Source organism: Vulpes lagopus, chromosome 11 (assembly GCF_018345385.1).
Source record: "Vulpes lagopus strain Blue_001 chromosome 11, ASM1834538v1, whole genome shotgun sequence".
Lineage (NCBI taxonomy): Eukaryota > Metazoa > Chordata > Mammalia > Carnivora > Canidae > Vulpes > Vulpes lagopus.
The window spans coordinates 58,794,716-58,818,143 of NC_054834.1; the positions used below are offsets into that span (position 1 = coordinate 58,794,716).

The following is a 23,428-nucleotide window of genomic DNA, read 5'->3' on the forward strand; positions in this document are numbered from 1 at the left end:
CTGACTATACCCTAAAATCATCTGGGGGTAGGGGAGCATTCTAAAACGATTATCTGAAACTCTGGGGGTGATGCCAGGGAAAAACTAAGCTTTCTAGGTGATTCCAACGTGCAGCCAGTTAAGAACCACGTCCCTAGAGAGATCCACTCTTCCCCCTCACCCCATCCCTACTGAGAGTCCACTACCTTCTTGTAGGGAATAATATAAAGTTTTCACTTCTGGAGGTGACATTGCTACACTATCAAAACCACTGGTTTCACTTATAATGGTTTCTTATCTTCTGATAGATCTGGAACTGTTTCCTTTAAATATTAAGAACATATTTACACAATTTTTTTGGCTGCAAGTACCGGAAACTCAAATTACCTCAAAATAGAGTTCACTGCGAGGCTAGGTAGGGTTGGGAAGGAGAAAGCTGGCAGCTAGCTGTTCTAGAGATCAGTACTGTTGTCATCTCCCCAAGACACACAGGATGGTTCTCATCACATCTCTGCTCCTTGCTGCGATCTCCTGCACTCCTCTGAATCACAGGCTGGTTTCTCTATTTTCTTAGTTGTTGCTCCCTTCTATTTTGGATTTTTTCTATATAGAATTTCCTTGGCAAAGCTGACTTTGGTGCAAAATCAGTCCTATGCCTATAGAGCAGTTGTCCTTGGATCAGTGCTCAGCCCTGGTCTACTCAGCTAAGGTGGTGGCAAGGCTCACGGTCACCGAGGCACGAGGTGTATAAGTGGGGATGGGTTCCCAGGGGATATGGATGAGTGAATGAGGGCACACAGCAAGCAGCTGACAGTCGAGGGATACGGGATGGTTGCCCCCAGCATTCAGGGTAGCACACGACCTACACCTTAAAACTCTGACCATGCTCACAGTAAATAGAGCCAATTTTTCTTAAAACTTTATTCTTGTAGGACGCCTGGGTGGCTTGGTCAGTTGGGTGTCTGCCTTCGGCTCAGGTCATGATCTTAGGGTCTTGGAATCAAGCCCTGTATTGGGCTCACTGCTTAGCAGGAAGTTTGCTTCTCCCTTTTCCTCTGCCCCCTCCCTTGCTTGTTTTCACTCAAAAACAAAAACTATTCTTTATTAGGAAGTTTGAGGTAAACTGGTCTTGCTAGGTTTTCTGTGAAATTATAATTCTATTAGAATGATACTGCTTCTAGGGACATGAATGTAATAACTAGGCGGTTAGTTCTGGCTTCCCCTGAAGAAGTGGTGTTAGTTTTGTTTGCCAAATAATCATTCAATTATGTGCAAAGTAAAGGTTGCAAGTCAGATAGTACACACAGTTGCTCTGCACTCATGTACAGTTGCTAGATCGATTAGTCATTCTCAACCCTGATTACACCTGAGAATCTCCTAGGGGGCAGGAGTTCTAAAATGATCATCTGAGACTCCAGGGGTGATGTGAGGGAAGAACTGTTAAATTTCACAGGTGATCTGAGTGTTCAGCCAGGCAAGAACCACCTCCACACCCCGAATGTGGTCTCATCACATTTTCAGTAGTTTCTGAAAACTTCCTAAACACTTAAGTCACGAACCATCTTCTCTTTTTCACATAGTAAAGACAACTGCCTTCCCTTACCAATGAAAACCAAAACCAAGAAACCTGACAAAGTTATTCCCTGCTTTATTAGGAGAACAGGAGTCACAGATATTGAGTCCTCAACCTATTCAAAGACTAGTTGGTATCAGATGTTAGAAAATAAGATTGACATACTAGCATATTGGCGCATGATTTGAATTCTCCCTGCCGCTCTTTTAAGATTTTTTCTTTTTAAGTAATCTCTATTCCCAGCGTAGGGTTCAAAAGCACAACCCAGAGGTCAAGTCACACACATCAAATGACTAAACCAGCCTAGTGCCCTTCCTGCCTCTCTTTAAAAGTCAAAGTAGGGATGCCTGGATGGCTCAGTGGTTGTGTGTGCCTTCAGCTCAGGTACTAATCCAGGATCAAGTCCCACATTGGGCTCCTTGCAGGAAGCCTGCTTCTTCCTCTGCCTATATCTCTGCCTCTCTCTTGCTCTGTATCTCTCATGGATAAATAAATAAAATCTTTAAAAAAAAGGTCGAAGTAGAAAAATTGTTTCCTTTTAATCTTTTAATTATTGAATGGATGAAGTTTCAAATTGTAATTGTAGTATATTGCTGGTCTATTTACCAAATATATCTTGATAGTGCAGTTCCAAAATAATCATAACCTTGGATGAAAAGTTGAAGATCTTAGTGCAAATGACTAGTTCAAAGAAATACAGGATACGAGAGGAACATAAGAGATTGTGCTTGCAATCAGCACAATCCATATTGTGGGAAACTAAAGAACTGACTGGGTTAGGTTTATTTGATGACAGAGAGGGAAGGAGGACCAGTGAAAAGAACATCCTATAGGTTAAGAGACTTACAAAGTGCGTTAACCAACTGCAATTTATGAGCCTTAATGGGACCCTATTTGAATAAACTGTCATGGGGATCCCTAGGGTGGCGCAGCGGTTTGGCGCCTGCCTTTGGCCCAGGGCGCGATCCTGGAGACCTGGGATCGAGTCCCACATCGGGCTCCCGGTGCATGAAGCCTGCTTCTCCCTCTGCCTGTGTCTCTGCCCCTCTCTCTCTCTCTCTCTCTCTCTCTCTGTGACTATCATAAATAAATAATAAAAAAAAAATTTTTTTAAAAATGAATAAACTGTCAAAGTCATTTGAGAGCAGAAAATGTGATTATTGACTGCATATTTGATGGTATTAAAGAATTGTGGGTTTCTGTGGATGTAATGATGATATTGTGGGGGTTTTTTTTAATGTCATTTTTTTAGCCATGCATTCTGAAATTTCATAGATGAAGTGATAGGATGTCTGAAGTTTGTTGGGGTGGGAGCAAGGAACACATGGGGGTATAGGTAATGAGATTGTCCATAAGTTGCCAATTGCTGAAACTGGATAGCGAGTACATGGAAGTTACTCTATTATTCTATTCTTTCCCATTTTTACATATGTTTGAATAAATAATAAGCTTTAAAGGACGTTGAAGTTTTCAAAATCAATAAGACAGTTCAATTTCTGACTTGTCTACTGTTTATGGTAATTAGCAAATTCACTTTATCATAGCCTGAGTTTCTATCTTGTATCTTTAAGGAGTACCTCTCAAGGTAAAAACCACACTCCTGTTAACTTGTAATTACAGACTTTCTTACTATTTAATACCTTGTTATGTAAATACTGCCATGTCATAACATTAAATTTCTATGATGTTCTATAAAGTATTGGGCACAGGAATTCTAAATCAGCTCACCCTAAAGAGGTCAATACTTAACCGCAGTACACCATCTAATACTCAGTTTCAGACACGGAACTTTATACAAAAAAACTTTTATTAAGTACAATTTCATATTTAGAATTCTAAGGTTACAAATGTGATTAGATACTTAGGATACATAATTTATTCTTAAAATACATAAATTATATACAGACAGTAAAAAAATTAGTCTCCAAAATACTCAATAAAGATGTCTGGATGACACTTATAGAACTGACCTAGCAATTTTTTCTTCTCTTTGGCAGACAGTTTTGAATCTTCATCAATAGTCTTTAGTAAATTCATTAGTTCATCCTTGGTTGTCTTCTGTGTATGGTCAGAATAATCACTTTGATCAATTCTCTGGCAATATATATATCCTTTAAGTTTAAAAGTAAAAAGTTAATAATAAATAAATAAATAAATAAATAAATAAATAAATAAATAAATAAATAAAAGTAAAAAGTTCGGTTAATGAATCTATTCCTCAGATTTAACTTAAAAAAAAAAAGCAATTATTTTTATTTTTTCAATTTGTAAAATGCATTGAAGATGCTAAGCACTGCTGACTTTCTAACCTTGGTCAGGTTACTTTTTGACAGAAGGAGGCTCTCTACTAAGTCTGGATAACTCTCAGTTTAAAGTTTAGTTGAAATTAAAGGGCAACTACTTAAAGCAAAACACTTTCAAATAAACACTAGGAATTTATCTTTGGTAGATCATGAAAATAGTATTTCTCTGATTACCTGTGTCTCTATTTGGATCTCTTCCTTTCTGAATGGCCATGAGCTTAACACTAACAATTTTATGCAGAGTTCCTGGAATCTTTAAAAAAAGAAGGAAAAAAAAAAAAGAGAGACAGGACATTATTCAAGTGCATTTTAATCTAATGATCTATTACATAAGCTCAACTTAACTACCTTCAGAATTTTACCTTAAAAACATCTTTTTGATGATCCATTAAAAAGAGTACCAGAAGATCAGTTTTGCCTTTGGATAAATTTTTATTGTCAACAATAGCTTTTGAGAATATCCTTTTCACAACCATTCGGTTGTCACTCTATAAAAACAAAACAAAACACACCCAATAGTGTATATTTAAAAGAATGAGTTTTAAAAAAAGGCAATATTGAATATTAATAGCCATTATTCATTTCAGCATACCTTTGCCCATGTAAGATAATCTGACATGTGGGTCCTGTAAGTATTAAGGCTACTGAATACAATTAACATTTAGACAAAAGACTTACTTCTTTCTGTAATTTAAATTCAGAAGGATGTGCTGCAACAGCCATGAAATACAGTAGTCTTCTAAACTCTTCTCTATTTTGGGAATCCAAAAGCTTTAAAAAGAGCTGAGTGGCTTCTAATGCTATTTCAGTCTTCCCGTTCACTTCAGCCAAAAGAAAAAACTGCTTTTAATTTTGACCAAATACGACTCTCAAAAGGAACAAAATTCAAGGTAAAACCTAAGCTAAACACTCAACTTACTCAAAACTATTATCTATTTATTTATTTGAGAGAGAGAACACGAGCGGTGAAGAGGGCCAGAGAGAAGCAGACTTCCCACTGAGCAGAGAGCTGAACATGGGCCTCGATCCCAGGACCCCGAGACCACGACCTAAGCTAAAAATAGAGACTTAACCAACTGAGCCACCCAGGTGCCCCTCAAAACCATTTTCAAAAGCAAAATAGAACAAAAAGACTAGTAATTACAATAAATGATCGATAGCAACCATCAAGGCAGCCTATTCTCAAATTGGCAACTAATACCCTAAATCTTTGTCATAATTAACTTAGGATTTTTTTTTTTTTCTATTTCTAACTTAGGATGTTAAATCAAACTCTTGGCTTCGTAAATGAATTCCCAGCCTGCTTTTCATTAATTCAACACATTTCGGTGGTACAATATGTGTAAAGTACTGATGTATCCACCTCTACCTGAGAGAAGTAGAAAGAATTCTCTGAAACCCCCAATTTGTTTTCAACAAACCATGTGGAACAGTCTGGCTCATTGGTAGAGGGACAGAGTGTCTACCATTTTGAAGACAATGAAGGGGGAAGAATGGTAGTGCTTTCTAAAAAAGAGAACTGCCACACTATACTTATTGAACTTCCAGTGAATGAGGGCAGCATTTTCCTGTGCCAACCAGAAGTCCCTGCATAACTTTAGAGGTTACTAAAGCCTCTTTTCAAATGAGCCCTAGAAGTTTTGAAGTAAACATACTTTCCAGGGATTAATCCAGATCCATTTCAAGCTTGAAGCAGTGCCATTTGGTTAATTCTGAGGATAATTAACTTTTTCCTGTTTCCTCCAAAAGACAAATTCCAGTATTTAGTAAGATCTTACTTACCTAAGAGTTCTGCAATGCCATTATGAACATCAGATAAATGATTTAACAGAGGTTCTCTGCTACTGTAATATTTGCCAATGGCATCAAACAGAAGTTCTTTCACTAAGTCTATCCTATCTGGTTGCTCAGGAAAGTTTCTGCTTATGTCCACCACCATCTGGTCTGGAAGGTATTCTAAGCAGTCAGTTGCTGCAGAGAGCCATTCATCTTCCCTATGGGGGAAAAAAGAACTATTTTTTAAAAGATATTTTAATTATTTTATAAAGCAAAGAATAGCATATATACACACAGTACCTAATTTACTACCTATTTCAAGTTTGCCATGAGGGTAAATTTTTATACTTAGAGATAGATATATGTAATTCTTTTTAACATATAGCTAGATCGTGTATCTATCACAGATAAAAAGTTTGGCTTCATATGTCTTTTTTTTTTTTTTTTGAAGTGAAAACAGAAGCTATCCACTACAACAGAAACTGAAAAAAACAATCAAAATCCAGTCTATACTCTTAAATTTACAACAGAGGCCCAGAAACTCTTAAATTAAGTTCCTTGCTCAAGGTCCCAGGCAGGACTAGATCCCAGATCTGACCCCTAGGCCAGTAATTTTCTAACATGATGTTGTATACTTCAGAGCTTTATGTATGATAGATCTATCATCTCTCACTTTGGCTAGGAGAGAAAAGAGAACCATAAGGTAGGGTTTCAAACATAACATATTAATTTCCAACATAATGCAACCCGGTAACTTCAGAAAAAATGCTACATTTCAATAAACAGAATGAATAACTTTATTTATTTATTTTTAAGATTTTATTTATTTATTCATGAGAGACACAAAGAGAGAGGCAGAGGCAGAGGCAGAGGGAGAAGCAGGCTCCATGCAGGGAGTCTGTTGCGGAACTCAATCCCAGGTCTCCAGGATCACGCCTTGGGCTGAAAGTGGCGCTAAACTGCTGAGCCACCCCGGTTGCCCAGAATGAGTAACTTTTAATTTTCAACTTGTTAATATATGCATTTTATATAAAGTTTTAAAAAAACAATCAGGGCAGCCCCAGTGGCGCAGCGGTTTGGCACCGCCTGCAGCCTGGGGTGTGATCCTGGAGACCTGGGATCAAGTCCCGCATCGGGCTCCCTGCATGGAGCCTGCTTCTCCCTCTGCCTCTCTCTCTCTCTCTCTCTCTCTCTCTCTCTCTCTCTCTCTCTCTCTGTCTCTATGAATAAATAAATAAAATCTTTTGGAAAAAATAAATAAATAAAAATTAAAAAACAATCATGTTGCTCTACTGCTATGAACCCAGGCGAACTAACTCTGCTGCCACCCAGATGCATTATATCAGGCAGGTCATGTCACCTTTCTGCACATCAGTTTTATCAAGTTCATAGGAAGATGCAGCTAGATGATATTTTAAGGTCACTTCTAGCACAGTTTCTCACTCTGTATTTAAAATGTAAGGTAAACTGTGGAAATATGGGGCGCCAGGCTGGCTCAGTCGGTGAAGAATACAATTCTTGATCTTGGGGTTGTAAGTTTCAGCCTTGTGATAGGTATAGAGATTATTTAAAAATAAACTCTTAGAAGGGCATCTGGCTGGCTCAGCTGGTTAAGCATCTGCCTTTGGCTTGGGTCATGGTCCTAGAGTCCTGAGGCCCTGGGATTGAGCCCCACGTCAGGCTCCCCGCTCAGTGCGGAGTCTGCTTCTCCCTCTCCCTGCTCTTGTGCTCTCTCTCTCAAATAAATAAAATAAGTCTTAAAAAAATAAACTTAGAAAAAAAACTAGATGACAGAAATATGCTTTAAATTCTTAAAATATATATATAGAGAGATGTGTAGAGCACCTGGGAGACTCAGGTAAGCATCCTGATTTTAGCTCAGGTCACAATCTCAGGGTCATGAGATCTAGCCCTACCTTGGGCTGTGTGCTGGGGGTGGAACCTGCTTAAGATTCTCTCTAGCCCTCTGCCACTTCCCCCTCTTCAATAAAAAAAAAAAGGAGATTATAGGTGTGATTTATTCAATTTTATTTTTTTATAAACTCAGTGCTCATCATAATGATTTAAATTCTTGTTGAATAATAAGCTGAAAAATTTAAGTTCCATTCCTTTTAAACATTCCCATCTCCCTAACTACTGAACACTATCTGCTGAGGCGAAATAATTAAAAATTAAATAAGCTAGAAAATACAAGATTTTAACCTTTAATAATTCTACTTAGAAGAGTTTCAAAGTTGCAAGGAATATAGAACACTTCCTCTTAACGGAAAAAAATCATACTTCCCTTAGCACCTGAAATTAAGCCTTTACACCTTAAGATTTATTTTCCTCCCCATCTTAAGATTTATATTCAGAAAAATTATAGTCAAATATGAGAGCAAGAGTTACTTTCATTTCCTTAATAAAACTAGTTAAATAAAAAATACATATTCAAGATATTCTGCAGAAGCATAAAAGTATAGGTAATCAAATGAGTCTAAGAATTTGACAAATTGGTGGGATGCCTTGGGTGGCTCAGCAGTTGAGTGTCTGCCTTTGGCTCAGGGCGTGATTCCAGGATCTGGGATTGAGTCCCACATTAGGGTCCTTGCAGAGCCTGCTTCTTCCTCTGCCTGTGTCTCTACCTCTCTGTGTCTCTTATAAATAAATAAAATCTTAAAAAAAAAAAAAATTGCCAAATCTCTTCATTTTGTAGCAGGTCCTTTTGAAGACCAGAGAGCCCTACATTTTAACAAAGATAAGAAGATGGACTATAAACCATTTTCTTCACTTGATGTATAAATTATGATAATTACCAAAACCTGGTAATTATCAACCAACTAACGCGTATCTGATCCTGTGGACAGAAGAATTCAAAAGATTATCTTAAAACCATGACCTATGATCTTCCTACAAACACACTCAAATTATTAGATAAATGTATTTCCACATACTGGGAGTCACTGTAAGCCTTGAGAATCCCTCGATCCAGATAGTTACTGCTGTTGACCAAGTCAGGTTGCCTCTTAGGCTGAGGAACTGTGGATACCTCTCGTTGTTGGAGCAAGGAGTCAAGAAGCGGAAGGTCTACCAGCTGCAGGAGACGTCTAATTGTTTCCTCTTGCCATATGTCATTAATAACTACACAGGAAAAATGACAAGGTAAAAAGTAACAGTATTTACTAAAAGCTCACCACAATACTTGTCTAGGCAAGTCTTAGGTACAAATTTGTGGCCAAAAAAAGGAAAGAAAAAGAAAAGAAGGAGGGGGAAAAAGGCAACCTTATGAAGTGGGTTCTTATGACAAAGTAAAACAATTCAAGATTTGTTTAAAGTGTAGGAGAACAGACTTTGGACGACAGGAATTCTTGTCATTCTTTTTACTGTAAAAGCAATATGGCAGAGATAAGAGATCAAGTCATATAACATGTTAATAAGGACTTTGGAAGAAAGAATGATTCATTATTCAATCTGAAAACTGGTTTGAAACTATTGGCTGCAGATTATTCCACTCCGGGTTTCCATAACTGGGGTGGGGGAGGGAAGGTAGAAATTGGTCATTAATCCACATTCCATTGCCACAAAGAAGAACATAAGTTTTGTAATGTCTGAATATAATTTTCAAAAATTTCCTTAACCTAATAAAATGTTAGAGAAAGTATCTGAGGGCATATTTTAAATAAATAAAAATCTACAAGCAAAAAACACTGCAGATTTGAACCTCCGCCAGCTGATAGGACAAAAGTCAGTGTTCAAGAATTCCAACACTGATCTATTTGTTAAAGATAATAGACCTCTGTTAAAACTTAATATAAACAGCTTTAATACACAGTGTGCTCTTTCTTTGTGCTTTGAATATTTAAATTCTAATAAAGGTTAAGATTGAAAAGTTTTAAATAATTTTATCTGAAATTAGTCTTCTATTTCTCACTTGTATCTTTACTTACCTTGTGGAGACAAGGTTGCAGAGATATTTACATGAGGGGAGTTAGTGGGCTTTAAACTCAGATTTTCCCACAGGTCCTCTAAACTTGCTGATTTGATATCAGAGGACTTAAATAATGCATCTGAATACCTAAAATGAATTTAATTTTTAAATTAATGTTTATTAATAAGCCCAGAGAAATACTTTACTATCAGAGAGCTAAGAGTTTCTACAAAGTTTATGTATTTCAGAGCAAAAACACAACAAATGCAAATTATAAGAGTAGAATACAAAAACATCCACCTTCTTTCTCAAGCCTAAATATACTCTAAATTTTCCCTTGAATATTTAGATTTAAGTAATTCAATGACTAAAATTTTGATCTCTAATTTTAAAACATAATCAAACTTCATTATGCTTACTGTCTTTATCAGTTATCTCTATTGCTGGGGCATTCTTTGGTGGATAGTGCTCATCATTTTCCAAATATAGACCTATAATCCTTTATCCACAATTCTGTAACCCAAAAAGCTGTGAGAAATCTAAAATTCATTCAAAACTCATACGGTGGGACGCCTGGATGGCTCAGTGGCTGAGCATCTGCCTTTGGCTCTGGGCATGATCCTGGGATCCAGGATCAAGTCCTGCATCGTGCTCCCTGAGAGGAGCCTACTTCCCCCTCTATGTCTCTGCCTCTCTGTGTCTCTAATTAATAAATAAAATCTTAAAAAAAAAACTCATATTGTGACAAAATTGGTCCCGAGACTTAGTCTTTACTTATCCCAGTTGGTAGAAGTATTTTGTTTAAAATACTAATGTAGAAATACTAATGCATTTGGTTCCCAGATGCTCTCCCAGGCTCCTCTAGGAGTGTTATCTAATAGATGGTCTAGGTACAAAATTATCTTTTTAAAAACCCCAACATTCCAAATTTCTAAATGCATGTGGCCCCAAAGTTTCAGATAAAGCATGTAGACCTGCATCTGGAAAGCACTGATTTGGCCCTGCCTTACCCTCATATTTCCTCCCTATATAGAAAGGTAAATTTTATCATCTTTTTGAAAGTTACTACATTAAAAAAAGAAAGTTATTACATTAAGATAATTGATACATTAAAAATACACAATATTTGATATACAATACATTAAAAATAACTGAAAGTAACACTAAAACTCTTTGGGTTAATCTGAATTATAAGAGCTTCAGTTACATGGTCACTGCTACAACAGTTTAGCTGAAGAAAATAAAAGGGAAACGTTTTATTGCATGACAAATAACCAATTATGCACTTATCACATACATCCATTTCAAGCACTGGGTTCTACAATTTTTTTTTTAAGATTTTATTTATTTATTCACGAGACACACAGAGAGTGGCAGAAACATAGGCAGAGGGAGAAGAAGCAGTCTCCATGCAGGGAGCCCGAAGTGGGACTTGATCCTAGAACTCCGGGATCACACCCTGAGCCAAAGGCAGATGTTCAACCGCTGAGCCACCCAGGCACCCCAGAGTTCTACAATTCTGTCCCCCAGTCTCCCTTTAAATGATTCCTTCTTCATTACAGTTGCTTAATTCACCCTCATCTGTAGAATGCACTATTGCAAGAGATTCCTACCTAGCTCTCCCTGTTAGGCTGTCTGCATGGCTGCCAGGATGACCTTTCTAAGAAACAAGGTCATTTTCTGTGGCCTCCCCAACATCTATATGTCGGATTGCAAACTCTTATGTCATAGGAAACCCTCTGCGTTCTGGGCCCCATATGTCTTTCATACTTCACATCCACTATTTCCTGGATTCTAGTGATAACCTACCTGCCTACCTCTACCTTTTCTGTTTTCATACCACTTTATGTATAAATATTTTACACTGTAATTGTAAATTGAAGTAGAAAAATCAGTTTGTTGAATATTTCTGTCAAATATAAAATATGACTAAGAATTCCAGGAGACACCAAATAAACAGAAGTTCACTGTGTTTTATCAAATTTACCCATGGACCCAGAATTTAGCCTAATTGACAATTTCTAAAACAACATAAAGCCAGTCAGTCTCTCACTGAAAGGTAGATGAAATCCTGCCAATATCCTCAGGATAATCTTTTTTTCTTTTAGATATTTATTTATTTATTCATGAGAGACACAGAGAAAGAGAGAAAGGCAGAGACATAGGCAGAGGGAGAAGCAGGCTCTTCGCAGGAGCCCGAAGTGGGACTTGATCCCGGATCCCGGGATCACCACCTAAGCCAAAATGCAGGCGCTCAACCGCTGAGCCACGTAGGAGTCCCAACCCCAAGATAATCTAACATTATATACTGACCTGGAAGATGAATATAGGTTATTCTCTTTGCCTAATTGACTGTCTTGGTTAGGGATGGTTGTGAATCTATAAAGGCTGCAACTACTATCTTCAAATGTAGGTTTCTTGTCTTTTCCAAAGACTTTGGTTGGAACTGCTTCAAATACTTTGTAGTCCATAAGTGCTTGACACACTCTCACCACTTTGGCCCGAGGAATATCTATATCCCCAAAATATTTATTCTGAATTAGGTGAGAAAAAATGACATCCACAGCTTCTGAACCAACAAAGCAGTCATTGTGTCTTTTTAAGTGGTGTCTTCGCTTTTTCACCTCCACCTGCGTTTGAAGAGTGTTTATAATGCTGCTCCACACGTATGTGGCTCCAAATGGTTTCTGGGCCACACTGAAACCTGGAATGGAAAAAACGCAGAGTAACCTTGTTCATTTATAATCAGGTCTAAGCAATCCTTAAGCAAAAAGCGGCAATTTCTAAAGTTATTAATAAGGAACTATTATGAAGTCAGCTTGCTATTGAACTTTTAATTAGTAGCAACTCATTTAAAATGTAGTACCTACTATATGCTGAACATTGTTCTATGTGCTAAGATACAACTGTGAGCAAAATACAGTCCCTGTTCTCATGGACTTATACTTTATGGGAAGATACGGGCAATATGTATGTGTTAGATGAATGTCAAGAAAAAAAATAAAGCCTGATGAGGAGGAGAATGCTATTCAGATGAGATGTCAGGAAAGGTCTGACAAGGTGATATCTAAGCAGAAGCCTGAGTAAAACTGGGAAGCAAGCTGTGCAGATATTTGAGGAAAGGGCAGAGAGAACAGAAAGAGCAAAGGCCCGAGAAGTAACAGTGCTTGGCCAGGAGAGGAGGAACAAAGCCAGCATGGCCTGAGTGGGTGACCAGGGAAAGAACATTAGGAAGTGAGATGAAAAGGGAGTGGGAAATGGTCTTCGGGATGGGAGAGTACAGATCAAGCAGGACCTTGTGGCAGTTGCAAATTATGTGCTAGAACTCTAAGTGCCTTACAGAAAGAGTATTGGGTCATTAGCAACCCTATGAGATAGACATAATCTCTATTTGAGAGATGGAAAATAGATTCACAGGGGTTAAGTGTAATTTCCAGACATTCTATTATAAGAGGTGGTACTGGCCTTTGGCTCATGGTCTATATGATTTTAAAGCATTTATCAGTAAATAGATAGATGTATAGTTATACACACACACAATTCGTTGGAATAAACTAGTATTTTTAAAGCTTCCTATTCTGCAGGCTTCTGAGTTAAGTATTTTGTAACAGGGAAAACTGGTTCCTGCCCAATAGGAGCTTACAGGCTACCACAGAGATAGGAAAAGCACAGAAATTGGGCAAGATTTTAGCAAAACAGAAAAGAAAGAAAACATGCTTTCAAACATTTATCACATTTTCCCTCGTTATGATAAACTGGTATTTGGCAAAACTACAAAGAAAAGGAGAAACAAAAGGAAAAAAAATGGACCTTAGGTTTTAATAAACTGATGGAACAGAGTCTAGCTAATCATCAGCTTGTTGGCTGGCTGGCTCCCTTTTTACATAAATACAAAGTATGTCTTTTTAGGTGTTACACTTTTCAACGATCCTCTGAATATTCAGTGGTTCTAATTTTTTTTTCCCCAGTGGTTCTAATTTTTAAGCCCCCATTTTTGTTAAGTGTATTACTTTAATTTTAGGATACTCTGTAGAGAAGTTGAAAACCTTACTTCCTTAAGGTCATGTAAAAAGGAAAACTATGTATCAGTACAACTGTAAGGAATAAGAAGAGCTATCATTAAAGAAACTGCTACCTGAAATTATCTTCCTGCCTTTTTAGATAAAACAGAAAGTACAAGATGAAAGCAAAGATAAGTTCCTGAAGGACATTAAAATTCCACTTAATGTACTTGGGTCATAAATTTTAAGTGGGTCATTTGGAATTCATCTTTTGTATTATAATAAATAAATCATAGTGAACCATTACACGTATTCACTTACAGTGTCATTTTGTAGTTACTAGAAATTTTAACATCTTCACCATGAAAATTACTAACACACACAAGCCCTTTGTTTATTTGTATACTTCCCATACCAAACGTAGATGGGTAACTTAACTATCAATTATAATGTTAGTTTAGAATAATAAGCAAGACGGTCTTTATATTTTAAAATTCAAGATACTTCATAATCCAGTACTAAACAGAGAAGGTAGTAATTGATGCCAGCTATCCACATATCATGTGAGCAGTTTTAAGGACTGAATTATGGAGAATCAACTAGATAAACCAAGCTGGAACTAGATTTACTACTGGCTTAGTACTTAATATCTACTGAATAGAGCTGGAATGGAGCATTTAATGAAATCTCAAAATATGTCCAGGTCATTCCTGATGTCTAGAACTCTGTATTATTTCCTGCCATAATAACTAAAAAAAAGAAGTATTCACAGTTAATATTAACTTAAAATACTAGATATTATAGCTGAAATTTAAATGAATTTAATGTCTGCTCTCTAGTTTCTTTTCAAATCTTCATCATATTGTTATTAATAAGAGCTAATATTTGAGTACTTAAATAGGACAAGCTCTGCCTTCTGTTGTTTAATCCTGATAAACTTCTTTGAAATACTTACTAATAATCTTATTTTGAAGAAATCGAGGCTCATGAGTTAAACAAACTTGCTCCCAGTTTCACAGGTAGTAAATTATACTTTCTCTAGTACTCAAATGTAAATATATTAAAAAGTAAGTCACCAGTTTCGGCATCAACCTTTCCTGGAAGATTTGGATTAAGTGAAAGAGCTTTAAGCGAGCCAATAAGATTAGAAGAAACAAAACAACTTTAAGATTTGTGAGCCCTGGGCAGCCCGGGTGGCTCAGCAGTCTAGCGCCGCCTTCCACCCAGGGCATGATCCTAGAGACCAGGGATCAAGTCCCACATCAGGCTCCCTGCATGGAGCCTGCTTCTCCCTCTGCCTGTGTCTCTGCCTCTGTGTGTGTGTGTGTGTGTGTGTGTGTGTCTCTCATGAATAAATAAATAAAAATCTTAAAAAAAAAAAAAAAAAGATTTGTGAGCCCTAAAAAAAAAAAAAAAAAAGAAGAAGAAAAGGAAAAAATATTTGTCAACCCTTAACAAAGCTATTTAAAAAACAGCAGTCATTAAATAAACAAAAAGTCATTATTCCTAAAATATAGTAAGATATCATAAATTCTATACTATATACTAGCCATAGTACACAGGATTAGGACAGGAGAGGAAAATAAGATCCAAACTTGTAGAGATCAGAGAGCCTTTTAAGTAGGAGTGAAACAGACTTCTGGGCTGGTAATGATATTAAATTTGAAACAAACACATCAGTCATAACAGTTAAACTACAAGTAGGTAAGTATAGAAATCCTAAAAATCAAGGCTGAGTCACTTCCTAGTTGGAGATCAATAAGACAACAGAAGGGAGTGGGAGGGAAAGCATACACAGCTTCAGTGACATGGAAAAGGCTAATGTTCAGAGGGGAAGTAAGAAGAATAAATTTCCCTGTATTAACTTGCTACTTAAATATGGGAAATCAGGAAGTTTTGCAGGTTGGATAACACAGTATAAAAGATTAAAGAACAGGTTAGAGCAGGATAGTAGGCACCTGTGAGCCACACAGTGTTTCCAAAGTCCTCCAGGCATGATACAATTCAGCCCTTTCAGGTCCCCTCTGTTCTCACTGACCATTAATTCCCAACATTGCATCCTGGGATATTTCCCCTCAAGCATCACCACCCACAGACCCAAACTAGCTCATGTTCATACAGATACTTTACTACATAATATACCCTGCACTTGACAAGTACATGTGCCAAAACCCACGCCAGGATAACCTGTTTTTTTTAATGCTGACTTCACCAGCTGAACACAGATCCCACATGCTGGTTTGAAACTTATTTATCATCATCTAAGAGCTGAGATGAATATGAATATAGCAGACCATGGCCCAGTAAGACAAATTACTGTGACTTCTAAACAGGATTCAAGAACCAGTAGTAGACAATGAGTGCTTTGTAAGTCCAGCATCAGAATTTCAGCTTCGGCTTGTCCCCAACCCTCACTTGCATATGAGCTAGACATTTCTTACAATTCATCACTATCTGGGGTGCCTGGGTAGCTCACTGGGTTAAGTATCCCACTCTTGATTTTATTTCATTTTTGAAGATTTTATTTATTTATTCATGAGACACACAGAGAGGCAGAGACACAGGCAGAGGGAGAAGCAGGTTCCCTTCAGGGAGCCCGATGTGGGACTCGATCCCGGGACCCTGGGATCACCCCCTGAGCCCAAGGCAGACACTGAGCCACCCAGGTATCTGCCCACCCCACCTCCCTCTTGATTTTAGCTCAGGTCATGATCTCAGGATTGTGAGATCAAGCCACATGTTGGGCTCTGTGCTGGGCCTCTGGAGCCTGCTTGAGATTCACTCTCCCCCTCTCCCTCTGCTCCTGCCCCTACCCCCTCTCTCCATTCTCTAAAATAAATAAAGAGGGGTGCCTGGGTCTCTCGGTCGGTTAAGCATCTGCCTTCCATTTGGGTTATGGTCCCACGGTCCTGGGATTGAGCCTCAACTTAGCAGGGAGCCTGCTTCTCCCTCTCCATCTGTTATTCCCCCCTGCTTGTGCTCTCTCTCCATGTGTCAAATAAATGAATAAAACCTTTTTAGAAATACATATAATAAGAGACGCCTAGATGGCTCAGCAGTTAAGCATCTCCCTTTGGCTCAGCGTGTGATCCTGGAGTCCCGGGACTGAGTCCCACATCAGGCTCCCTGCATGGAGCCTGTTTCTCCCTCTGCCTGTATCTCTGCCTCTCTCTGTGTGTCTCTCATGAATTAATAAATAAATAAAATCTTGAAAGAAAGAAAGGAAGGAAATAAAGGGAAGGAAAGGAAGGAAGGAAGGAAGGAAGGAAGGAAGGAAGGAAGGAAGGAAGGAAGGAAAGGAAAGAAAAGAAAAAAGAAAAGAAAAGAAAAGAAAGAAAAGAAAAAAGAAAGAAAAGAAAGAAAATTCATTACTATCTGTATCCTGATGCTTCCTTATTTACTTTTGGTCAAGAATGTTCTAAAAGCATGACGGAAGGATCAAAGAGTCTAGAGATCAGCTGTGATAACCCTGGATAAGAGAATTAATCTCTACAGGTTGGTTTCTTCACTTACTGATACAAGAGCTGAACACTGTGTTTAAGGTTGGTTTCAGGTCTAAACTGCTGATTATAGGATTTTAGAGACTGAAATTCTACCCATGTCCACTTAGATATGGACATTGAACACCACATAAAATATAGTAAGAAATGAGGCTTAGGAACAAATATGACCTTATCAGATAAAACGATTTTTGGAAGATGGCCTAGAAAATTGTTTTAAACTAGATCTATAACATACTATACATGCTTGTAAGCACTATATAAATTTAGGCTGGTTAACATTCATTTTTCTTTTCTTTTTTTAAGTTTTTATTTACTCATGAGAGACAGGGAGAGAGAGAGAGGCAGGCAGAGACACAGGCAGAGAGAGAAGCAGGCTCCATGCTGGGAGACTGATGTGGGACCTGATCCCAGGACTCCAGGATCATGCCCTGGGCCAAAGGCAGATGCTAAACCGCTGAGCCACCCAGGCATCCCAACATTCATTTTTCAAGCAGACTCATCTTTTTTTGTTTTCCAGTAGCATGTACTTGAAATTTACCCAAAAGAGTTTACCAACAATAAAAAAAAGGTAAATTTCTAAAAATTGAACTCTGATACATGTGTAATACTAAGTTATCTTTCCTTCTATAAATACCCATTAAATAATCGAGTTATTACAATAATTCCCTAAAAATCAAGTCATAAGGCAGACATGCCAACAAATTACACTTATTCAAAGTTACAAATAAAAAACAAAGTTACAAAGGGATAATCAGCTTGAACCATGATCTGCATAACACATCAACTGTGGCCCTGCTGGTGAAACTTATTTAGGGTCAAAAACAATTCTAGAATTACTTCAAATTAGGATTATTCACCTCCTTAGATCAATATACACATTATAAAAGTGGATCCCAATGCAAGGTAAACACACACAGAACTATGAAAAAAAAAAGCTACTTCTAAATGAACATGTAACAATCTCCTTTTCATTCTTGAGCATTAGATTGCCCCCTCCCCAGCAGAAAAAAAAAGAATTCAGATAGCTCATTAGGCAATTTTCCACAAAACTTGAACAGTTAGCTAGTACCTTCCTTTTTCCAAATATCTTTACAGTTTTCAAAAGTTCAACTTATTTAACTGCCTTATAGACTGCCTCACATAATATATTTGGTTATTTAATACTTGTTAGTTGTAGATGAAAATTTACATTACTTTAAAATTTTTTTACAGGAGGGCTAATGCCGGGGTTCTTAGTGGATGATTTTACTCCCAACTAAATATCTGGCAATGTCTGGAGATGTTCTTGGCTGTCACAAGCTGAGAAGGGGGAAGTGCTGCTGGCATTTAGTGAGTAGAGGGGCTAGGGTCGCTGCTAAATACAGGCCAGTCCCCACAACAAAGAATTTGTGAGCAGTGCCCGAAGTTCAAAAACTGGGTTGACTGAATACTATTTAGACACAAAAACTTGTGTTAGTGCAGCAAGGTACCGTGCTGGTTTCTATGGATACACACAGACAGAAGCACGAGATACCTGGGTTCTATTCTCAGTTCTATCGTTTACTAATGATGCAATCTTGGGCAAGCAGCATAACTTTTGTGCTGAAAATAGAGCTAATTCCAGGTCTCTCGGTCACTGTGAGGATCACAGGAGATCATATATGTCAGGAGGCCAGCATCAGTACTCTGCAACGATCAGATGTGTAACTCAAAACAAAGTGGGAAACTGTCACAATCTAGAAGAGCCTAAGGACTCGATTTAATATAATATCCTGCATGGGATCCTGGAACAGAAAAAGAACATTAGGCAAAAATTAAGGAAATCTGGAATAAAGTATGGGCTTCAGTTAATAATTATGTGCTAAGATTGGTTCATTAATTGTGACAAAGGTACTATACTAACGTAAGATGTTAATGGTAAGGGAAAATCAGTGAAAGGCATATAGGACTCTACCAACTTCATGACTTTTTTGTAAATCTAAATCTATTCTAAAAGTCTAAAAATGTATTTAAAAAGTAAAAAGAACTAAACCATTCATAAAAGACCCTTCTTCTGGGTCTGGATTTGGTACATAGCAGGGCAGCTCTCTCGCTGTGACCTATTGAAAGTCAGCCCTTGACACAAGTGTCTGAAAAAGAATAAAAAAGAAACTTTTAATAAAAATGGTTTAAAAAAGTAAAACGAGAAGGTATCTTTCTTCTTCTTCCTTCTTCTGAACTAAGGGGATAGAGTCCCTACCCTCAAAGAGTTTATCCTTTAACTATTCATACCACCTGATGATGTCAAACTTTAAACAGTATTCAATAAAGACTGCTAGCAGATAAGACAGATGTGTCACATACCAGAGGATTTTTTAAAATTAATTTTTTTTTAAGATTTTATTTGAGAGAGAGAGCACAAGCAGGAGGGAGGAGTAGAGGGAGAAGCAGACTCCCCGCTGAGCAGAGAGCCCAACTCAGGACTCTTGATCCTAGGACCCTGGGATCATGACCTGAGCCAAAGGTCATGATCTTAACCGAATGAACCACCCAGGTGCCCCATACCAGACGATAAAACTCTTCATCAGAAAATCATATGTAAAGCCTAAGTCATTTAGGATTAAAGAAAGTTTCAGGAATTTTTTTTTTCTAAGAGGTTTTAAAACATTACTCACAGAATTGTCAAGACAAATGAAAAGAACATCTATTGGACATTAACCAAAACCTTATGAAAATAGATATAGAGAATTGAGTTTTGGGTATTCACATAAACAGCTGTGATTGAGTGGGGAAAACTTGCTATACACTGATACCAAGATGCAATGCTTTTATTGCAGACTGGTTTTGATAGTCCAAAGTTTGTTTTCCCCTTACATTTATTAGAGATGTCAGGCTAAAGACAGACTGCCTCTAAAAAGAAGGCCGCAAGTAGGTAAAGTATGTAAAAGAAATATCTTCTAATAACATTTTTAAAATAGGTTCAGAGAACTACCCACCTAAGTAGGCACTGGCCCCTACTTTAATTCATAGAGATTAATGAGATAGCATATGGGAAGTACTTTGAGCTCCTTGGAAAAGTGATACCAGGTGAATTCAAAGAATTAGGTTACAGTATAAAGGGATAGCAGGAGAACGTACCACTTTCTTGTTTGTATTAAAAGGCAAATATCTTCAAAATAACATGCTGAAGGTTAGCTTACAGCATTCATTTCTTCTACATAAATGAGGTCCCTGGTTGTTACAGGTGTAGAAGAGTAACTAATAGGCAGAAAAGGAAGAAGACAAAGCTGCTCGCCAGAGCACACAGAGAGCGAATAGCAAGGGACCAAGAAGCAGCACAGGCTCCTATTACTGTGCTCCATGGGACTGTGACAGAGCCACTAAAGGGTGGAAGAGGGATTAACAAATGCAAACAGGTAGGGTTCCAACTCTTAACAAGCAAAACAGATGAAAAAAGGCAGTGGGCCCTCCTCTGCCTCCTGCACCTGCAGTGCAGGAAACTGGTCTTTTCCTTGGGTTCAAATCTGCTAAACCAGCATTTTGGCTCTTCCCTCTGAGAGTCGTCTATTTAATTTTGAATACATATTCCCTTATGCTGTCTCAGAACTTGTTCACAAATGCCCAAAGCTCAGAACTGGTATCTCAGCTGTCAGAGAAGACAGGGTGCTATGTTTCTAATCATGGAAAAGCTGGCAATTTCTTTCACTCAGAAAGTAAGCCTAAAGATTTCCCAAGCCTGTTTCCAATTTTGAATTCTCAAGTGATGACTGAATCCCTTCTCTTCAGCATGTAAAACAAAAAGAAATTCTGAATGTAGTCCTCATATGCTTATCTGAATTCTTTAAATTGGAGCAGAATAAGATCAATATTACAAACCTTCCTAGGCACGTAGTTCTCCATCACCATTTATCATTAGTATTCTGAAGATTAAAAGGAGCATTAGTAATTATAAATCAAACACAAGACTGGAGCCATTGAGATGCACCCAACTGGCCTAAGTCAATTCACTGACTACTGTCATCTTGAGGAAGGAGTCAGTTTCACTGGTTGGTATTTTCCAAAGGAAAAGATTTTGTCAGGGAACCTGTTAACACCCCCACACAGCAGATACAGAAAGGAAGAAAGGTTGTAACTTCTCTAGAAAGGTGGGGGGGGGGGGGCGGAGAGACAAGTGTTATCTGAATATCTTTATTTACTGAGTTGTACATGTGCTAGGATCAGAATTTTAGAACCGTTCATTTGCTTGGACGTTCAAAGAAGGATGCAAAAAAAAAAAAAAAAAAAAAAAAAGGCCAAGCAAACTGTCCCCAAAGAGAGGGTCAGGCTGGCGGCAGAGTTCACCCAGACCTCTCCCCGAATGTCACAGGACCATTTTTTAAAAGTTCAAACTTCTATTCACTGAAATGCTGCTCGTCCAGAAAATTATAACGAATTTTTTTTTTTTTTTTAATGCCAAGTCGAACAGAAACAGCCCGTCACTCCCAGGGAGTCTGGAGGGCAGAGCGGGCGAGAGGGGCGCGCGGTGGAGCGCAGCCTGGAGTGACCCGGGCGGGGGCAGCGGAGGCGGGGAGCCGGCCACGGCCAGGGCGGCTGGCTCCGGGGACCGGGCAGCCGGCAAAGGGCGGCGACGTTCGAGCTGGGGAACGAAGCAAGAGCTGGGCGGGCGGGGGTGGCGCCCCGCGGGAGGAGGACCCAGCTCGCCGACAGACGGGCCCCGCGCGAGCGGCTGCGGGGCGCGGGGCGCGGGGCGCGGGGCGCAGCCTGAGCCCGCCCCCCACCCCGCCCGGCCCGGGGTCCTCAGCACCTACCGGGAGGCCTCTGCGCCGGGCTGCGGAGAGCCGACAGGTTCAGCGCCGCCGCCTTCTCCCGCACCGTCGCCATCGCCCCGGCGCCCGACCGCCGCTCCGCCGAGTGGGCGCCCGCGCCTCCGCCGCCCGGTAACTGGCCCGGGACGGGGCGGGGCCTGCCCGGGGCGGGGCCTGCCCGGAGCCCCGCCCCCGCCCCGCCCCGCCCGGGTCACGTGCCTGCCCGGGCGGCTGGTCACCCGCAGCCCCGCGGGCGCGGAAGAGGTGCGCTCCCGGGCTGCGCTGTGCGCGGGGCAGCGCGCGGCGGCCAAGTGGGGAGCAGGTCAGCCCGGGCCGGGGGGCCGCGCCGCCGCCTGCTTCCCGCCGCTGCTCGGCGTCTCCCGAGCGCCGGCTGCAGTGAGCGCCCCGCCCGCCCGGCTCACCTGGGCGCAGGCCGTGCCCGCCGACCCGGCTCACCTGGGCTCAGACCGTGCCCGCCGGCTTAGCTCACCTGGGCGCCGACCGTGCCCGCCTGCTCGGCTCACCTGGGCGCAGGCCATGCCCGCCGGCCCGGCTCACCTGGGCTCAGACCCTGCCCGCCAGCTTAGCTCACCCGGGCGCAGACCGTGCCCGCCTGCTCGGCTCACCTGGGCGCAGGCCATGCCCGCCGGCTTAGGTCACCTGGGCGCAGGCCATGCCCGCCAGCCCAGCTCACCTGGGCTCAGACCCTGCCCGCCGGCTTAGCTCACCCGGGCGCAGACCGTGCCCGCCTGCTCGGCTCACCTGGGCTCAGGCCGTGCCCGCCGGCTTAGCTCACCTGGGCGCCGACCGTGCCCGCCAGCCCAGCTCACCTGGGCTCAGGCCGTGCCCGCCGGCTTAGCTCACCTGGGCGCAGGCCATGCCCGCCAGCCCAGCTCACCTGGGCTCAGGCCGTGCCCGCCGGCTTAGCTCACCTGGGCGCCGACCGTGCCCGCCAGCCCAGCTCACCTGGGCTCAGGCCGTGCCCGCCGGCTTAGCTCACCTGGGCGCCGACCGTGCCCGCCTGCTCGGCTCACCTGGGCGCAGGCCATGCCCGCCGGCCCGGCTCACCTGGGCGCAGGCCATGCCCGCCGGCTTAGCTCACCTGGGCGCAGGCCATGCCCGCCAGCCCAGCTCACCTGGGCTCAGGCCGTGCCCGCCGGCTTAGCTCACCTGGGCGCCGACCGTGCCCGCCTGCTCGGCTCACCTGGGCGCAGGCCATGCCCGCCGGCCCGGCTCACCTGGGCTCAGACCGTGCCCGCCGGCTTAGCTCACCCGGGCGCAGACCGTGCCCGCCTGCTCGGCTCACCTGGGCGCAGGCCATGCCCGCCGGCTTAGGTCACCTGGGCGCAGGCCATGCCCGGCAGCCCGGCTCACCTGGGCTCAGGCCGTGCCCGCCGGCTTAGCTCACCTGGGCGGCGACCGTACCCGCCAGCCCGGCTCACCTGGGCTCAGGCCGTGCCCGCCGGCTCGGCTCACCTGGGCGGCGACCGTACCCGCCAGCCCGGCTCACCTGGGCGCAGGCCATGACCGCCGGCTCGGCTCACCTGGGCGCTGACCATGCCCGCCGGCTTAGCTCACGTGGGCGCCGACCGTGCCCGCAGGCTCAGTTCGTTTATCAGGGTG

At 41.2% G+C, this 23,428-nt stretch overlaps 1 protein-coding gene across 1 annotated transcript; it reads right to left on the minus strand.

Annotated features, from left to right (window-relative positions):
• Positions 1-3,341: 3,341 nt before the first annotated feature.
• On the minus strand, positions 3,342-21,936 carry DEPDC7 (DEP domain containing 7). Its single transcript, XM_041723207.1, has 9 exons — positions 21,809-21,936; positions 11,852-12,242; positions 9,558-9,685; positions 8,565-8,751; positions 5,638-5,849; positions 4,534-4,676; positions 4,218-4,343; positions 4,030-4,108; positions 3,342-3,663 (listed from the first exon to the last, which is right to left on the minus strand). Exons 1-9 carry the CDS (start codon positions 21,879-21,881, stop codon positions 3,470-3,472), a joined length of 1,533 nt encoding a protein of 510 aa, XP_041579141.1. The 5' UTR covers positions 21,882-21,936; the 3' UTR covers positions 3,342-3,469.
• Between the last annotated feature and the right edge of the window lie 1,492 nt (positions 21,937-23,428).